The 18,482-nt window shown below is 45.2% G+C and overlaps 1 protein-coding gene across 3 annotated transcripts in view; it reads right to left on the bottom strand.

Moving 5' to 3' along the window:
• Positions 1-18,482, bottom strand: part of ralgapa2 (Ral GTPase activating protein catalytic subunit alpha 2) — a 100,577-nt gene that overhangs the window by 26,350 nt on the left and 55,745 nt on the right. For all 3 annotated transcript variants that reach the window (XM_078289367.1, XM_078289365.1, XM_078289366.1), the window contains exons 25-38: positions 18,166-18,294; positions 17,366-17,494; positions 16,988-17,046; positions 16,363-16,471; positions 13,556-13,666; positions 13,215-13,283; positions 12,749-12,886; positions 9,948-10,125; positions 7,633-8,476; positions 6,880-6,951; positions 5,798-5,921; positions 5,527-5,682; positions 2,479-2,637; positions 635-762 (exon numbers count right to left, since the gene is read on the bottom strand). In XM_078289367.1, the coding sequence (XP_078145493.1) occupies positions 635-762; positions 2,479-2,637; positions 5,527-5,682; positions 5,798-5,921; positions 6,880-6,951; positions 7,633-8,476; positions 9,948-10,125; positions 12,749-12,886; positions 13,215-13,283; positions 13,556-13,666; positions 16,363-16,471; positions 16,988-17,046; positions 17,366-17,494; positions 18,166-18,294 (2,405 nt within the window). The remainder of the gene's footprint in view (positions 1-634; positions 763-2,478; positions 2,638-5,526; positions 5,683-5,797; positions 5,922-6,879; positions 6,952-7,632; positions 8,477-9,947; positions 10,126-12,748; positions 12,887-13,214; positions 13,284-13,555; positions 13,667-16,362; positions 16,472-16,987; positions 17,047-17,365; positions 17,495-18,165; positions 18,295-18,482) is intronic.

Genomic DNA, 18,482 nt, shown 5'->3' on the forward strand with positions numbered 1-18,482 from the left:
ATTGGTGATTACACTCCCTTTAAACCAACTGACAACTACAGCTGGAGTCAGGCGCTTAACGGCACACTGTCGGATGGATGGGTGGAGGGATGAGTGTGTGTGTATGTGTGAGTGTCTGCTTGCGTGCGTTTGTTGACGCCGTTTGTATTTCGGCTCTCCTTGTGTTCCATAAAACATCAGTGATAGATGATGACACATTATCAGCGCTCCTTCCCAAAACAGCCCCACACACCCTCACATGCTGCTCCAGGCTGTGAAACAGCCCTGGTCTAATAGCTGTATGTAAATCAGCCAGCCCATAAAGATCAGTGTCAGCACTCAGCCGTGTACGTTGGCTGACGTGACACGCACACCACATGTCTGAATGAATTTACCCAAATGGGCCACTGGTGGTGCTGAAAATCTAAGCTCATCTAAGCTCTTTGCTGTTAGCAAAATGTTGAGGAGCCAAAGCTATTAACAAAATCATAGGGCTACAGGAATCATCTGACAAACATTGCTGAATGTATTCTCACAACCTTTAATGGTCACAGCTGTACGAACGGTTGGAATTGTTGTGTTCTTCTCACGAGCCGGTCCCCGTCTAGGACAGCGAACAGTAAACAGAGCAGAAGGCATCGGGGGTAAAGGATACAAGCTCTGGTAGAGAGTCAGCCGGGACTTGACAGCTCTGCTGGCATTGATACAGGTGGCCCGCACTAAGCTTGGCAGTAGCGTACCAGTGATGATGGCGCCGTTAAACAGAGGCCCAAAGAAAGGGACCTGAGGGAGGGAGAGAAAAAAAAAGAAAAAAGAATAAGAAAATTAGTTAGGCATTTCAAAATTAAAACACACTGATCCAAACTTAATTTGGTCAGTGTACTCTCATTACTTAAGTGCATCAAAAATTGGACAGGGTTGATTAAAAATCTTCTTTTGAGGTACCGTTTCTCCATCTGTTTAGGGCCAGGGTTCAAGTTGAAATTGGATTTTGCCTAACTTTGCATGACAACCACACATATCTAATGTGAATCAATGTTGGGTAAATGAAATTAAAATGACAATCAATACTAAACAATGGTCTCATATTGAGCTACCGAGCAAATACAAAGGGGCAATATGCATTTCAGCGGCAGCGTGTGTGAGTGTGTGTGGGTACACGCGTCTGTTCGGGCATATCGGAGGGGCCCTTAATCACTGGAGCTCAATGGTCGTTGACCTGGAAGTTGACGTGAATGTCAAAGTCTCTCCAAAAGGTCCTGCTGTCTTCAACACAGCAAAACTCATAAAGACTGCCCAGTCACCAGTATAATAATTACTCATAAGATACAAGAAAATAAATAAAGACAAAAAAGATACAGCTAAGATCAATGAACTTAATCAGATGCTAAAAAACTCATTGACATTGTGTGAAGTAAGGTGAGAAACCAGATGGCTTGACGGGTTCTTGGCGATGGTAGGAGTTTAAATGGAAAAAGTTTTGGAGTTTTGGAAAGATGGCATTGGCCTGGCACAGGGGGCACAGGCTGCTATCACCACACTGGCAGAGGCAAATTGGCAGGTTAGTGGACCGCTAAAGCTGCTGTGTGTCCTGGCTGTCTTCTGTCCTCCGCCCCACCATGCTAAAGCCCCGCTTTGGCCAGAGAAGCTCTCTTCTGCTTTAGATGGGGGCTGTGGCTATTGTTTGGACCGTCCCCATAAAGCTAAGCTGCCAGAGGGCAAGTCACACTGACCAAGTCCCTATTGTTTCTTGGATGTTATTACGTGCTGGTCAGTCATCTCTTGGAAAATGGACATGTTTGAAGGACATAGTGAAGGACAATCATTGTCTGAACAGTGACGGATACCAAACAGAACTTAATTCCCAGACTTAAATATATGGAATCAAATGATTTAGGACAATAACTGTATGTATAATAACAATAATGATGTGTTTAGCTGAAAAATGATCAAGGAGAAAGTACTGGGGACATGTATTACACTACATCTGAAGCCAGCCATTCTCAGACAAAGACATTTCAATATCCTCCGGCAGGCCACACACTGAGTGCGGTGCTATGGAGTAGCCAAGATGAAAGCTAGCCGAGGCAGGGACAGTAACCAGCTCTGAGAGCACATGCCCACAGTGTGGGTAATAATGCACTGCTGGAGTGGGGGAAACAGAGCCTTCATCTGGGAGACAGACAGCAACAGACAGAAGGAAGAATCTACAAAACCAACAAGAAAGTCTGAACAAGCAGCAGGAAGGAGGGCCTGCTTTAAGCCACAAAACGGAGACTGGAAATTGGAACAATGCTGAAAATAGCCCGTGTGGTTTTTGTGTTTAGTGTGTATGCAAAGATAATAACTCGCTTTATTTGTTATCTCAATTCAAAAAGAGAAAGAAATACAATTAGCACATGCTGTAAAAATAATTTCCCAATTCCCATGAGTTCATCTATTTGATATGCATATTGCCAACAACAGTTGTAACCGAATCCACTGACTGCAGTGGTGTACCTGTGGTTTCTTCATGATCTGGATGAAATACATGTGGTTCTTCATGGGGTAGATGATGATCAGCACGTCTCCAAAGTCGGTGGGGATGATGCCACGTCGGTAGTCCCTGGTGTGCTCCGACCACACAATGTGCACTTCGTCGTTTCCCAGGTGACGCAGCTGCCACACAAACAAAATCAGTCCAATCAGGTACCTGGGAAATGCAGATCATGCTCATCCCTATGGTGATAACGGGCGGGAACGAACGCTGAATAACATTTAGGCGGGATAGGGCAGGTATGTCATTGCATTTATCAAGTAAGCACCTGCTGTTGCAGATGTTTCATTGAATTAGACCCACAACACCTCCAGAAGGCTGAGAAATGAACTAAGGTATAGAGGGTATGATGGTTGTATAAGGAAATGACTAAAAATTAAATATTATTCACTCCTGACAGGTCAGTAGAGCTTCCATAAATAAAGTAATGGGCTTTGATCATTACGTGCAGTAACAGCTTACCTGTTCCATCTGCTTCCCTATAATCACTGTTCGCGGATCGTAAAGATAAAAGGTTAAGACAGCAGGTGCTAGTACAAGTTGACTGTTTATAACTAAATCACAAACTTCTAAAATGGTCTAAATATGGGTTATGGGCTCTGGGTTTGGGTCCTTTTATAGCTTTTTCATTACAAATTCAAATTACAAACACAAAATGCACAAAATTGAGCATTTTAAAACCAAATAATTCAAATCCAATTAACTTTCCCCATCAGACATTAAATTGCTTCCCATTTCCACTCTATTTACAAACACAAATGAGACTGGCCAGGACAAAAAGATACACTTAAATGACAGGAAATTGACTGATGCTAGTTTGAAATGGGTAAACACCTTCCCCATCCAAAGCAAATAGATGGACACAGCTACATTATATTCTCTGACAAGTGTAGATCACTTACGAGCTAGTAGCCCAGTGATGTTGAATCTAGCTGTCCTTCCCTATCCTGTGGTATCATGGAAGCTTAGAGTGAGCCTCTACTCGGAGAGGAAAACATCTGCCAATGTACTGTGGGCCTAATGAGCCATTAAGAAAACATGCCCTCGCCACCAAAAATGCAATTAGCGCATTCTATTATAAGCCCTTAATTATGGTAATACGGTAATGTTAAACAAATCCACGGCATGCTGATTACACCAGCGCTCGCCAGTTCAGTTTGTCTGTCCAAGGATCAGCAGGTACCAAGCAGGTCAGTCACTGGGACAATTTCAGAGAAAATGTTGAATATGCATTTGCGGTAGCCAATCAACCTGGGGATGTTAATTTGGGTTAGGATATTTGCATTTGGATGAGCTGAATCACAAGGTTAATGAGGATGCTTATGCTTCAGTCACTCGTCTTCTGCATCAATCTATTTAAGCCCTTGATAGTAACGTCCAAATGTGTCAGACCTTTTTTTTTCTTTTTTTTTATAAAATATGACCTAAGTCAAAGGCTCTTGTCCAATTAGCCCTCTTTGACCTCCCACCAAGCCAGTGGGCTTCACACTCACGGATACAGCAGACCAAAGGTCCCCAGAACACAAGTGCCTCCTTATAAAAACACAGTGCAGCAGGCCAGTTAAGCTGTGGTGCCTGAGGGTGGTGAGTGTGATAGCTAAGGCACCCGTCTCTGTCTCACACACACACACGCACACACAAGCCTACATGGCCTGACCCCAACCCTGCAGGTCGCTCCTATAACCGCATTACTGAAGCCAGCTGCTGCTGCTAGGCCCGGCTCTGCCCTAAAGCCCACAATTGGATTGAGGAATTCATGTTTTTTCCTCTTTTCTTTTCGATTTAGCTGGGGACCAGTTTTTTTTTTCTCTCCATCGCCTTCAAACAGACAATCTGGCCAGTGAAAGCTCCCCCACCCGTCTCTCCCCCACAGTATGCCTCTATGGTTACAGGGAGCCAGGCGGGTGGCTGCTGGACTAAAACTTTTATTTGTAAATTGACAGGGAAACTTCCTGCTTGGACATAGATAAAGCCTGTTTCTCATCCCAATTCTTCATCCCCCTTTTTCCTTCCCTCTGCCCCCCATCTTTTTCTAAAGCCTCCACGCGTGCAGCCGGCCTGCCAATTTCTGCGCGGCCTGCGGCTAGTGCGGGGATCTGTGCGAGGGGAGCAGGAGCAATTACAGGAGCTCCCGGTCAAATGAATGGAAGCGGGCCGGCGGCACACTCCAGTCAGGCCTTGGCCGCCCCTCCAGCGCCTCACTCTGGCCGGCCAAAATCAAATCTGCAGTCAGTCTAACAAATTTTCGCAGCCACTGAGCACAGGTTCAGTATGGGGTCGGAAGGAGTAGGGGGTTATTTTTGAAGGGGAGAGGAGGGGATCTGTGGAGGATTGGGAGGGTTGGATATAAGGAGAGCCTGATGAATTTCCTTTCTCGGCAGGGTACCGTATGAGAAGATTGGCAGCACGGGCAGGGGCCTTGCGGCTCATTTCTTCGTGCTAACTGCTGCCGGTGCACTACAGCTCAGAATCCCACTGCAGAGCCCAATCGATCGCTCCTGTGGCGGCGGCAGGAATTGGATAAAAGGATCCTGCCGGCATCCGGCCGGCGCCTGCCCTGGCAGGGAGAGCTAATGGCTGAATCCAGGCCCTGGTCACAGCACACAGGGAGGGGGGCAGGGGCTAGCAGAATCATAGTCATTACCACAGCGGCACATGCCCTCTGTTCACTCACGCGCCTGCTACCTCTCTACTCCTCAGGCCTGCCCGGCAAGGGTCACTAATCAATGCCCGCACTCTGGAGTCACACCTCCTGATCACAGCTTAACACAGAGCAGGAAGCTGCAACAACACACTGCTCAGGGCAGGCGGGACTGTGTAGCCATTTCACTGCATCAAACTTAGGCAAAGCAGCATTTTCTCCATTTACTCCACATACTCTGCACCGCGTTGAGCAATGAAGATTCAATACTTTACGATAATCTAAATATGATGGATGGGCATGAATTGTCAATATCTACACGCTAACAGATCATCTCACATGGTGAACATAACCAAGCAAAATGTTTTACCTTTTTGGTGAGGGAGTCATCAGAGTCGGACGGCATACGTGTGGAGACGTGGAAGATGGCTTCCACATTGGAGGTAGCGTAGTAGGGAGCTGTGAGGCCTGTGCTGCCATTCCTCTGGAGACCGCCCATAAAGCCGCAGTGTGTGGCCAGGTCCACCTGTGGGATACATGTACAAGTTAGCGTGTTTATCTATCGTTGGGAGAGTGAGTCATAGGAGTGCTAAGTAGGGTGTGTGTATGTGTGTGTGTGTTCCTGATGTGGTTGTCAGTACCTCCCATCCCAGCCCAGATACAAAGTCTTCGTAGGCCTGGCTGCCTGCACTGTTGGACAGAATGGAGCACTTATCCTCTTGGCCTTCTCCGATGTAGAACACAGCAATCTTGTGCGTCTCTCGACTATTGGACGAAACACACAGGAGCCAATGTTACAGCCACAACACAACTCGAACAGCCTCTCACTACTCCAGCCCCTTAACATGAGAATGCTTTGAAATGTGAATCCAATGACTCAAAACCCTACACTTTAATTAGCAAGGTAAACTGAATGCGTGGGTGTATCTGAGTCAGTGAATGAAATCAGGAGAGACAGATTATGAAAAAATAAGTTTTCTCCTGTACCTCTCCTGCTCTAATATGATTTAAAAAAAAAAGAGTGACAGCAAAGTCCGCCTGCTGGTTTTGCGGTTGCCATGGAGGTGCATGGCGCTGGGGTAAATTGGGGGCATTTTGCATGCTTGGACACAGGTTGCTATGAGCCAGCCAGGTATGGCCATCTGGGAGAATGAGGCCCAATCCTGGGGCATTCTTTAATAAGCCCCTGTCATCAGCAGTGTGGAGTGCCTATTGATTGCACTGAGAGAGAGAATGAGAGAGAGAGAGAGAGAGAGAGAGAGAGCGACAGAGAGAGAGAGAGCGACAGAGAGATAGAGGTAGAGAGATAGATAGAGAGAGAGAGAGAGAGAGAGAGAGAGAGAGAGAGAGAGAGAGAGACTAGGACTGTGATCAGCAGGAGATGGTGTGGGTTAGGAAAAACATGGGGGAGGAAGGGAAGGAGAAGAGGGGAGGGAGGGACAAGATGATGCTGACAATTTAAAGACTTGTCGCCTTTACAGTGTGAACTTCACTCATGTAGAGGCAGGTTCATTAGTGGGCTGCAGTAGCAGATTAATGATGGACAGAAGAAGCTATAATACTTGGCTGACTAGATCTACATTGAGTTTCTAATTAGTCAAAACAAAGCCTGTATCTGAGATAATGCTTGCAATGTCTTTGGGATCTTAGATATACTTAATTTCTCCAAGGTACATTGTGCAAAGGACACTCCAGATTCAATCTTCAATCTAAAAGAGCATACCATTGCCTGGAATCCAAGTTCTTCAGTTCCCTCAAGAGCTTGGAGTTTTTCTTCAGTAGATGGAAGCTTTTCCTGCATAACAGGAAAAAAGACTCGGTTACAGATGCAATCCCTAATACCACCTGCAAAATAGAATTCATGAAGCTGCTAATGCTGGTAAGCAGGAACAGCCGTGTTAAATGAAGTTGGTAATTTACTGGAAAATTGTGAAAATAAATTTGTCTTCAACTCGAGTTTTCTTTTGCATTCAATATTAACAGAGGCAAAGAAGGCACAGGTGCGAACAGCAATCTCCTACTAGCCGTGCGCACGTTGCACCTTCACCATTAAGAGGTGTGAGCTTTTAATTTACGGGGAAGCACTGCAAAGATGTGACACACCAAGGTAGACCTTAGTGAAAACAGCTGGGCACATTTACCCTGTGGAGAGGAGATTAACAGACTCCAGACCCCAGCGTGCTTTTAACAGCTTTCCTCTTTCTCTCCCTTCATAGGGGGCTCTAGAAACGAGTCTACAGCTGGGTCACTTTGAGGATGAGGGTGAAGTAACGGATATACAATAGTAATATTAACAGGCTACAGAGGCTATTCTTAGCACTATTTTGTGTTGCTATCCTACTAGTTAAATTTAAGGTGTAGTTTATTGACAGGATGTTGAATCATGGTGACAGAGACAAATAAGCATTGGACCGATTCATGATTTTTCACAGCCACTCTTTGCCGTGATGGTACATAACTCTAGTCTGACGTATACCTGCGGTCCCAGGAGTTCATGCCGAGGTCATTAAGCAGCAGCCGGCAGAAGTAGAACGGGGCTTTGGGCTCCTGGTGGGTGGGTTCCCTCTGGCAGGCGGCCCGGACGCTCACGTCGGCGTCCCACCTCCTCACTTGCTCCTCCTCCTGCTGCGTCTGCCGGAGAATGGCCTCCAGGATGGCTCCCTCCTGCTCCAGGTTCATGCCGCAGGGCGAGGGGGCCGGTTGGTTGAGCCTGAGTTGGGGCTGGGGCAGGCACTCCGGGCTGCTCTGGCCCAGATCCTCCAGCAGCCGGTCCAGAACATCCACCTCCTCCTCTTCTTCGCAGCAGCCAGAGAGGGAGTCCGAGACCGAGCAGCGGTGGTCGGACGGTCCCTTTGTTGGGGAGGCGGGCTGCTTTCTGCTGTGAGTGACGGTACTGGTGGTGGTGGAGGTGGAAAGAGGGCGGTCCACGCCATTAAAAACCCCCACACCATCGTCTTCTTGGGTGGTGCGGTAGAGGATGGCGCCGTCCCACGAGTACTTGCCCGAGATGTCGCGGACGATGACGCGCACCTGGGAGGAGGGGTGCGGGGGCTGTCCGACGGCAGGGGCCTCGGCGGGGATCTGGAGGTAGGACACCAGCGTGCTGTCGTTGAAGACGAACAGCTGCAGGTTGGGGCTTTTGAAGACCTCGGAGGACAGCTCCGACGACTCCACGTATGGGTTGTCGTGGTTTTCGCTCACCAGGCTGTGGAGAAGGGCGGGGCCGCCGCTCAGCGGATGGTGGCCCAGGTGGTTCACGAGGTGCGTCATGACCATCCGTGCCGTTAAGGGGATCAGCTCCATGTTCCGACGTCTCTTTTCTGGAGGAAGAGGAGGGGGCGGGGGGAGAAAAATACTGATCATCTACTGAGAAAATCCTTGAAGGGTAATATATGTGAGAAAGTGTAAAATGTGATCTATGATACAAGTTTCTGATGCGGTCAGAATAAAGCTGCACATGGGGTTATCTTTTATAATACGTCCAACTCAGACTTTGACAACCATATTTCAAAAGCCCAACGTTCGTGTGTAGACATGCTGTCGGCCCTTTCTATACAAAGCCAAATCTAATTTATGATCACTAATAGGGGTACTTTATTCATTTCTCACAATGGCCTGGCCAGCACACCTCTAAGTAGGTAGCATCTAATCATGAGAGACAACTTTGAAAAGCCCATTGAGTCTTCTTACAATGGGCGAACGCCGAGACTGGCCGAGTGCTAATGAGAACCACCATCTTTACAGGCCGCTGAATAGGACACTACTTAGCGAGACGCATTTATGTAAATGCACAGGTTTTTACTCCCAAGTGAAAGGCATGCCGTGCTTTATTCTGCAGTGATGCGGGAAAAACAAGAAGACGCACTCCTGCATTGTGACACTGCTATCAATACCATCATCCCCCATCAAAGTGGAGAAAGCTCTTTGGAAAGCGGGCCAAGCTGCATTAGAGATGCGCTGGTCCTTTGATGTGACTTGATCAATATGAGGCAGTGGGGGGGGAAATGCATATAACCAGGCCGGCACTCTTTGGTTTGCCCTTTTGATAGCGTTTTGTTGTTTCTACTAAGACTCTGTGCAGCTGTGCACCAAAAAGCCGTGGCGTGGTGAGATGTTTTCAGGCAAAAGCTACTGCTAAAAATTCTTACATTGTTTCAGTGGACATTTGCACTGTGTATTTGGGCTCAAAGGACTTTTCTGAAGTTGAGGACATGCAGGAGAGAGGAATACATTGCCTAATGGAATCACAAGGTCACAATAAAAAAAAAAAAAATGAAGAAAAAAAAAATCACATTTTTATCTAAACCCCATAATGGGTCCTCTCTCTGGGGCTGAGCACTAATGCGAACATTCCATTCCCTGTGATGGTTGATTTCCTTTTCATACTTTTAATAAGATTTTAACGGAGAGGCTCCAAATGGATGGACTACTTAGAGGTTACATTTCCCTGTAATCCCTTTTGGATTTTCAGATATATATGTCTCTGTGGTCTGTGAGAGGTCCAGTGTGGTGCTAAAATGGGGTAGTGTGCGAATGGGTGACCAGGGATTGCCATTTGGGGATAAGCTATGAGGGTGACAGCTGATATTAACCATGAACTGCCATTTTTCACTCTCTTGTGAACGCGTACCTGCGCATACAGACGCATGCACATGCACACCCAATAAATCTAGACCCATCATTCATCTGCCAGCCCGGTGCAATCTCCTACGCAGCAGGTAGTAAACGGGCATCAGGATGCTCCTGCCCTCCCACTGTGAATGCAGAGACGCCATGGCCAAGTGTCCTTACCCTCTGCTACGGTGAGAAGGTTGCCAAAGTCGGTGGTGGTGGTCTGGGAGGGCGGGGGCTCGCAGCTCTTGACCTGACCCAACATGAGGTCGTAGTCGGTGGACAGGTCCGACAGGCTGAGGAGGTAGTGGCTCTGTTGGGTGTGCAGGTTGGAGCCAGACACACAGCAGTGCAGCACCTGAGAGGGGAGAAAAAGTAGGAGGGGGGTATGACTTATAGTAATTATGTGCTGATGAAGTGCCTCAGTGTAGCATTTCTACACTATAGCAATGATTGGCAGATGTGGCACTATGGTGGCTAAACTTCAACTGCAACAGTGACTCCCCTGCTCGGCCTGTTTTGGCTCGAGATGATCCAGGAGCATACGGAGGGGGAAAATATGGTCCATTTACATCATAAGCCAGTGGAGGAAGGGGGGGGGAGGAGAGAGGAGAGGGTCTTTATTGCCACTAATCCATTTCTCCTGTGATGTGTGAGTGTATCGATCTGCATAACAGATGGCAGAGCATCCGTTGGCAGGGCTAGATAAGGCGCGCTGGGGCAGTTGATTACAGCCATTGGACAGGTTTACACTGTTTGATTTAATTAAGACTTTATCCTTGTGCTCAGCTCCCACCGCAAACATGCACACTCAACCACACACACACACACACACACACACACACACACCTGTATACTGTACAATCTGTCTGGAGGTAAGGTATGCATGGCAAGTTGCATGCGAGGGGGCAGAGCATACGCCTAGTGTATGCATATGTGGGGGCCTCTCATTCAGAGTCGAGCAACTTGGTTAAAGCCATGCAAAGGCTAATCCCATTCAATACACACATACACTCACACTTGGCTGAGAGACACACAGAGAGGCAGGCTGGCCCTGTCATCTGAAACAGTATTGTGTGGGGCAATGTAGACAGTATGTGGATGATTCTACCAAGCAGACCTCTGGGTGCATGGGGGAAGGATTAGAGGCTTGATGCTGAAAAGACCAGAACCAAACAGCTGCCACACCAAAGCCCCAAAGAGCCTCCTCTGTGGAGAGGTGGAGAGAGGTGGAGAGATAGAGAGGGAGGGGGAAAACCCTCGGCTGTGCTTGACAACTAAGTGGCTGCACTTCGCATAGCAACAGTTCCTGGAAGGTAATACACTGTGGAACAAACATACTGCAGTTACAGGGGCACATATGGATAGATGGGTACGCTTCTGCACACACATACATCAAATAATAAAGAGAAACGCAAATAGAGACACACAGGCGTGTGCACACAATCACAAATGCACATATGCACATTCTCTAAGACACACACACACACACACACACACACACACACACAGACAGAGTGGAGGTGCAGCTGGCTGCTGAGGCAGGCAGGGAGAGCAGATGGAGAAGCTTGAGTAGAGCTCCAGTGAACCAATGAGGTCCAGTGCAATGTTGCTTTTTACAGCGAGCTGCCTCATGCTGTTAGTCACCAAACAGACAGAACACACAAGTTCTCGCAACGCCAAGATGCAAAGCGTGACAACTTTATTCATGAGCGTGTGCATGGATTGTGCATAATGTGGTATTTGAGGACTTGGTAAAGGACACATTTCAAGTTTTTTTTTTATTTTTTATGTGAAGCTGAAAGTAAGGGAAGATGAAGCATGCAAAGCAAATGGACAGCCAAATACATCTTCTGTGACATGATGGCATAAATGGGAGATGTTTTCTGTTAGAGAAGCTATTTTCTGCTTGGCATGGGGAAAAAATAGCAGCTAGCCTATGTATGGAAGTGTATGTTTTTCTGGCTTCATACTGCGTTGATACTGTCACACCTTGTAACGCCTTGCATAATATATTACTTCCAATTAAAACCAGAGGGGTCATGTCTTTTGTGTGCTGTTAGACAACCAATCATGCCTAATTGTCTTTTCTTTCATAGCAGCTGCAGTCGCTCTCATATTAAGACATATTCCATTCAAATCTCCGGGACAAGCGTTTATAGCCTGAGCTTATCAAGTGGACAAAGGGCTCTGTTTGAATAATTTGACCATTTCTTATCAGGGGTGACATCCTTACAAAGGTTTGCCGTTGACCGCATCTGCCCAGATAGGCGGGACTGAATAATACCTCATTCATTTACGCCTGAAGCTTGGCCATCATCCTCTGGGTCAGACCATAAAATAAGGGGTTAGAGGAACAAATACAGAGAAATAGATTGAAACGTGAGTGTTTTGCCCGTTTCAAATGAATGCAATATGCGCTCTTACACGGCAGATTCCGAGGGATGCCTGCATTATGATAAATACCAACCACATGCGTCAGCTACGGAGGTATCTGCCGGTGCCACTATGACGCTAAATGAGGCATATTCATGGGGTCACGGTGGAGGTGAGACTAATTATTGTGACAAGCTCTCAGCCCTTGTAGTGGGGTGGGGGGTGGGAGGGTGTCGAAGCCGAGGTAGTTGTGTCTGCCGGCAACGACCATCTATGTTTTAGAAAATAAATCAGTCAATGGTAAAAAACTGTCCCACCTTCCGGGACGCAAAAGTGAGCGCCAACTCCTACCACGCGCTCTCCTCCTCCTCACAAAAACATAACTCTTTCAGCTTGAGTGTCAATTGGTCCAAATAAACCATAGATGTCTTTAAACAGAAGATTTCTGCAACACTAGGCCAAATATTGCAACTTTTCCATTAACACAAATTCACTGAAAGCAGACTATGGTCAGGAAATATTTCCCACCGCAATTCCAATGACATTTGTGGTACCCGGATATACAAGCTGAGTGAAAACTCTCAGCTGCCAGTCGGGCTACCCACCCTGTAGATGTAGTCCAGCAGTGGGGCCTTGTGGGATGCAGGGTCGTCCAGCACAGGCATGGTGATGGGCTCCAGCAATAGACTGAGGGGCATGGCCATGCACCAGTCCAACAGGCAGAGCAGCAGGGACACCATCAACTGAGGAGGAGCAAGGAGGGGAAGTACAGTTCCTTTAGTTTAACATAGTCAGTTGGGGCAGCCAACAATGAGACACAGAAACAACAGTTTACTATACAGAAATAGAGAGAGACTGTTCTAGTTGCATCGAAAAGAAGGACAAAATGAAGGCTGATAGATGGGAGCTGTAAAGGGCGAAGAAACATAAAAAGAGCTACAGAGCAAAAGCTCCACATAAAAAGAGCCGCTCCAGTGTAAAAATTCCTCTGCAAATGCACCATTCCAACTTGACAGAGGAAGGTCCTTTAGATCTCAGCCATTTCATGCTCCCTCTATTTCCACCAGGTACCTTTTTGTCTGCCTCCACCGTTGAGTGCTCTGCGCTTGGCAACAGAAAGGCTATTGTGGCCACAAAGATCTGTGTGGGGACAAAACAAGGAGACAGATACTTGGATGGCACACTTATATTTGTAAGGTGACTCAGGGCCGTGTGCTGAAATGGATTGGCCACCACAGGGTGTCCAGTGTGTGTGTGAAGTAAATCATATTAGACTTTCATCCAAAAGCTACAGTGGCTTAATCGCAATTTCTCTTCTTCCTTACAATGTGCCCTTCACGGGTCCCTAATGGCTGGTTGTAATTTAATTGTGTGTGTGTGTGTGTGTGTGTGTGTGTGTATGTGTATCCTACCTCGATGATCTTCTTGGGCAGAGTGGACTCCAGCCTCTGGAGATGCTCCCAGTGGCAGATGAGCAGCTGAAACACGTCGCAGGCTACCTGAGCCACTGCCTTGTTCCCAAACTGGACACGCACACACACACACACACACACACACACACACACACACGCACAAGGGGACAGGATGAGAACAGATCAACACTACATACAATGCAGAGGGCTTGGCTCCATGTGGAAGAAACAGCATCAATGTAGAGAAAAATGTAGAAGAAATAAAGATTTTCAACATGGCTTTTACTTCTTAACCTAGTATTTTTCTATTACACATGAATATTCTCAGGAGAGGAATATTTGTTTAATTCCACTGCCTGGGCATTGTTGCTTTGACCCTACTGTTGACTTACTGTTGACTTACTGTGCATTCACACTGCGAGCAACATAATCAACAATTCACCAGAAGTCCATTCATTCCCTATAGAGTGGAACGACCAGGGAAACTTGGCCAGTGTGTGGACGGTCAACAAGCTTGTCGGCCGAGAAAAGTTGGCCATGGCTGAACTTTATGGGGTCATTGGCCGTCAACAGCCAATCAGATTTCTGTGCTACCAATGTAATTTAATTTTTTTGTGAACAGTAGTTCCACCTGGCAAGTGCAAAATGGACGTGAAGTTGATTCCAGCCATTCAAATCTTCCCAGTTCTCTACAGCTTTTATTTGAAAGACGATCGGAATAAATGTCTCAAAAAACTATGTTTGGAGTTTCATCCATTATTGTGGTCAATGGTAAGCTCTGAAATAATTTTATTTAGTTTTTCTGTTTATTTTAATGCTACCTAATTTGGTGGTGTGAACTACTAACAACAAGACCGAACACATGGTGCAGCGGTTCAGCCTTATTTTTATGAACCTGCTGATTCTGATTTTCTAAATACTGAGGCAGAGGTGCTGCCACCTGCAACTTCACAGTGGTTACACTATAGTTACACTATACAAACTAGCCATATTACTCATTGATAGAATTAGTAAGCATACACACACACAATGTTAGCAAAGACACCTGATTTGTACTCAAAGCTATACTTGTAATGCTGGCTATACACTAAGTATTAATAAATAACAGTAAATTATTTGCAGGAGATTGCTAATGTTGTCTATCTCCTTGTATATATTCGTCTTATTTATAGCCAGTCAGGAAAAGAGAGAAAATTGTTCAAAATTAGAATGAAATTGAATTCTCCTATATTTTTGCATATAAAATGTACGAGAATTAAATTACATATCTGCAAGGGAGTCCTGGAATTGCCTTTCTATGGGCTTTAACACTAACGTTCTTGTTATTGTTTACAGGCTTCCTAAACATTACGCATTTCAAAATTCCAAACTCTTTACAAATGTACTTTTTTTGATTGGATTTGAAGATTCAGGTTGCTCTTTGGTATGATGTATGTCAATGGTGGCTGTGTGATATGACTGTCAGCTAGGCCATAGCATTCTATAGCTGGAGATTATTGTTCACTACAATAAATATTATGACAGGTGAAATGACAGTGGGGTCTACAACAAAGTAAAATGCGTAGTGATGTGAATTGAGACTAAACAATTACATTATTTGCCACTTTTCAAGACCTGAAAATTAATTTAATTTTTTTTCTTTAATGTGGGAGATTTAGGAAAATTATTTGATCATTATTTTATTTCCCTTGTTGGATGTGACTCTGCCTAAATGCCTAAAATGTAAAAAAGGTAGAGGGACATTGCTGGTTGAAGATGGGGAGGAAAAGTTTAAGAACATATTGCCTGTGACAAAGTTCTGAAAGAGTCATTTTCCTCAAGATTACCTCTTCACTCACTGTGCAGATAATCAGCATAATTTTGTTTCCACTTCAAACCCAGCCTCATTCTCTCCAGACTCATTGGAAGAAAGACTTGAGTTGCTGACAATTTTCTTTCAAATGTGGATTTCTTCAGTGATTTGAAATTCTTTGCAGAGAAATAGAATTTCCCATTTCTTCCAGCTGAATGCCTCTCAACATGTAACAAGGGCAGACAATGTGGGAGTGCAGAAATGGCCAAACACAAAAAGGGGCCCTGAGAGTTCAGCACCTGCTTTTAGAAAAGAGACTCTCAGCGCCACTCTTCCCCCCCAGATCCCCCACCCACCCCGTACCCTCTATTTTGGGGCTGGCCGAGTCTGTGTGTCAAGTTGTGCAGGGGAGTGATTACTGCTCCATTAGAGAAGGGGGGGTTGCTCGAGCAGGAAGCTGGGAGATGTAGCTGCTTAAATTGGCCCGCATCGACTGAGAGCGAGCGGCCTGGAAATTACGCCACCACCCCAAAGCCTTTTCTAGAAAAAATAAAAAAAAATCCACCACTGGTTCTCTGCATCTCTTCACTCGGAGAGGGAAAAGAGGGCTCTTCCAAAATATACCCATGAGTCACATCACTGAGCATGTTTCGCTCTCACACTTTCTCTCCCTCTCTCCCCTCGCATACACTGAAATTGTTCTGCAGTCCTTTTATGTAATCAACTATCATTTTGGTTGAGCTAAATGCTATAGGGCTTGTGTGTGTTTGGTGGTGAAACAAAAAAGAAGAAAGAGTGAAATCCTAGGTTACAATGTGTATTCGTTCAAAGATGGCCGTTGGTGCTTTATGCCCTTGAGGAAGTTCTGGGACAGTTGGGACACGACTCACGATACAGGTAAGTGCTTGAAAAAAAAAAAGTGCTGTTGTATTTTATAAAACATAGCGTTTGCATATTTCAGCAGAGTTTTACCAGCAGCGCAGCCAACAAGCTGCGGCCCCAGAGGATCACTGACCTTTAGTGTTACTCCCAGGACGTTGATGGCATCTTTCACCTGGTGGTGGATGTTCTTCTGCATCAGTTCCTCACACACCCACAGACCCAGACTGCACACAGCTATGCACCTGATTGACAGGTTGAACACACCCTTATATTTAGGATCAATGGAAAATTACAGACAAAATCTCACTGAAATACAAGAGTTAAGAATGATTACCAATAAATGGAATTAATCACCATTTATATATATTAGAATTAATAACAATAAGTGACAACTATTTGATGATTAGTATATTTCATATATTGTTTACTAGTTAACAGTAAATGATACAATGTACATTATTTAATAATTGTTAAATGACATGTTAGTAAATCAATTTACTAACATGCTTTACAAGTATTTGTTAATGATTAACAAATGATTTGTAAAATATAAATAAGCATTATGTGGGTTGCTATTGCAAAGTTGCAAGTGATGTTTTACAATGGTTAGTAAATGTTAAGTTTGTAAAACATAAATGAACATTATCTGGGCCGTATATATAATATGTATATATATGTATTCACACACATAAACAAATAAAAACAATCTATACCAACAAAAATGAAAACAAGCATCTCTAATACAGCCCACATCATACCTGGCTCCTTCACAGTGTTCATTCGTCGCCGTCGCCAGCAGGACGTTGACCAGATAATCCTGAACGACCAAGACAACACACCGATTTCATCGAGTCTAGTCCATCCACTTTATGCAACATCCAGTTTGTGACAACAGTTTGATACCATCAACTACAGACTCTTTCAGAAATCACTGCACCATAAAGGTACATTTTTGTTCTACTTGGTATTATTAATGTAACTATTAATGTAATAAAGGTACAATGGATGCACTTTACAGGTTAATACCCCACTAACAGTACTGAGTGCAGTACCTATATGATACATTTTATAATACAGGTGAAGAATTTTCATGCATTGTCAGTGTATTCCCAGTATGGCACATGCGCACTATGCACCTTGATGTCCTCGTGGTCGATGGCGATGTCATCAGAGCCGGACATGGTCCGCAGTAGTGGAATCTGGAGGTAGAGGTTGGGGAAACACACTAGGGAGCCCAGGACTGTCTGAGCCTCCGTCCTGGGAGCCTGGCAGAGAGGACAAAAACAACAACATGATATCATTAACTCTCTAATGCTACATGAAAACAGCCCACTTCCAGGAAAAACCATGAGCTCACTATCCAGGGAAATAGCATCGGATGGATCCAGCAAAACTAATTGTGTCTTTACTCATGATTCTGCTGAAAGATGTTCAACTGAAACTCAAATGATCATGCTCAAATGTTATTTCCAGCATTTTTTCAGAGCAATATCTGTACTTGAATAGATTTTCTAATGCAGACATAGTTCCTTTATTTTGGTGAATAGCTGGATTTAATGTCCCAGGTCCCTTCTTTTGGCTGGCTATGGCTATCACTTGCAACTTATGCCATCAAGAAATAGGTAAACTGGGTTATTATTTGTCCTTCAATAGGTATCTTGAGCAAAACTTGACCCACTGAATAAAAGAGATTCTGAACAAATATAAGTTACATTTCTAAAACATTTTAGATATGTATCATTTTTCATTAAAGGGATGTAGCATTTTTCAGAGCTTTTCCAGTCCTGCAAAACATAATTTTCAGATTCCGGCTTGATCCAGTTTCTCCATGACGGTAGGAGAGGCTACAGTGGAGATGTTCACTGGACTTGAGACAGAGGGATACATAGGAGGAGGAGAATATAAAGAGTGTGTGTGTGTGTGTGTGTGTGTGTACCTCTGAGGAGCGAGAGCTGAGGATGCAGGCAGCAGCAGTGATGAAGTCTCCGACCAACATGGTGAAGCCTGGCAGGCCGAGGAAAAAGAACCGCGGAGAGCAGGAACGGATCATGGTGTTCAGAACATCCTGGGGACGCACACACACACGCACACACACACAGAGAGAGGTATATTGGACATCAACATGTTTTAATCTCGTGGCATCCAGTCAAGTATAAAAGTTGCCCAGGAGCAAAAACTCCATAGGGTATCAAAAAGAGTTGATATAAGAATAAAAGCAACTCCCATTCATCCATCAGAACTAAAACTGAAAGT

This window comes from Centroberyx gerrardi, chromosome 17 (assembly GCF_048128805.1).
Source record: "Centroberyx gerrardi isolate f3 chromosome 17, fCenGer3.hap1.cur.20231027, whole genome shotgun sequence".
Classification (NCBI taxonomy): Eukaryota; Metazoa; Chordata; class Actinopteri; order Beryciformes; family Berycidae; genus Centroberyx; species Centroberyx gerrardi.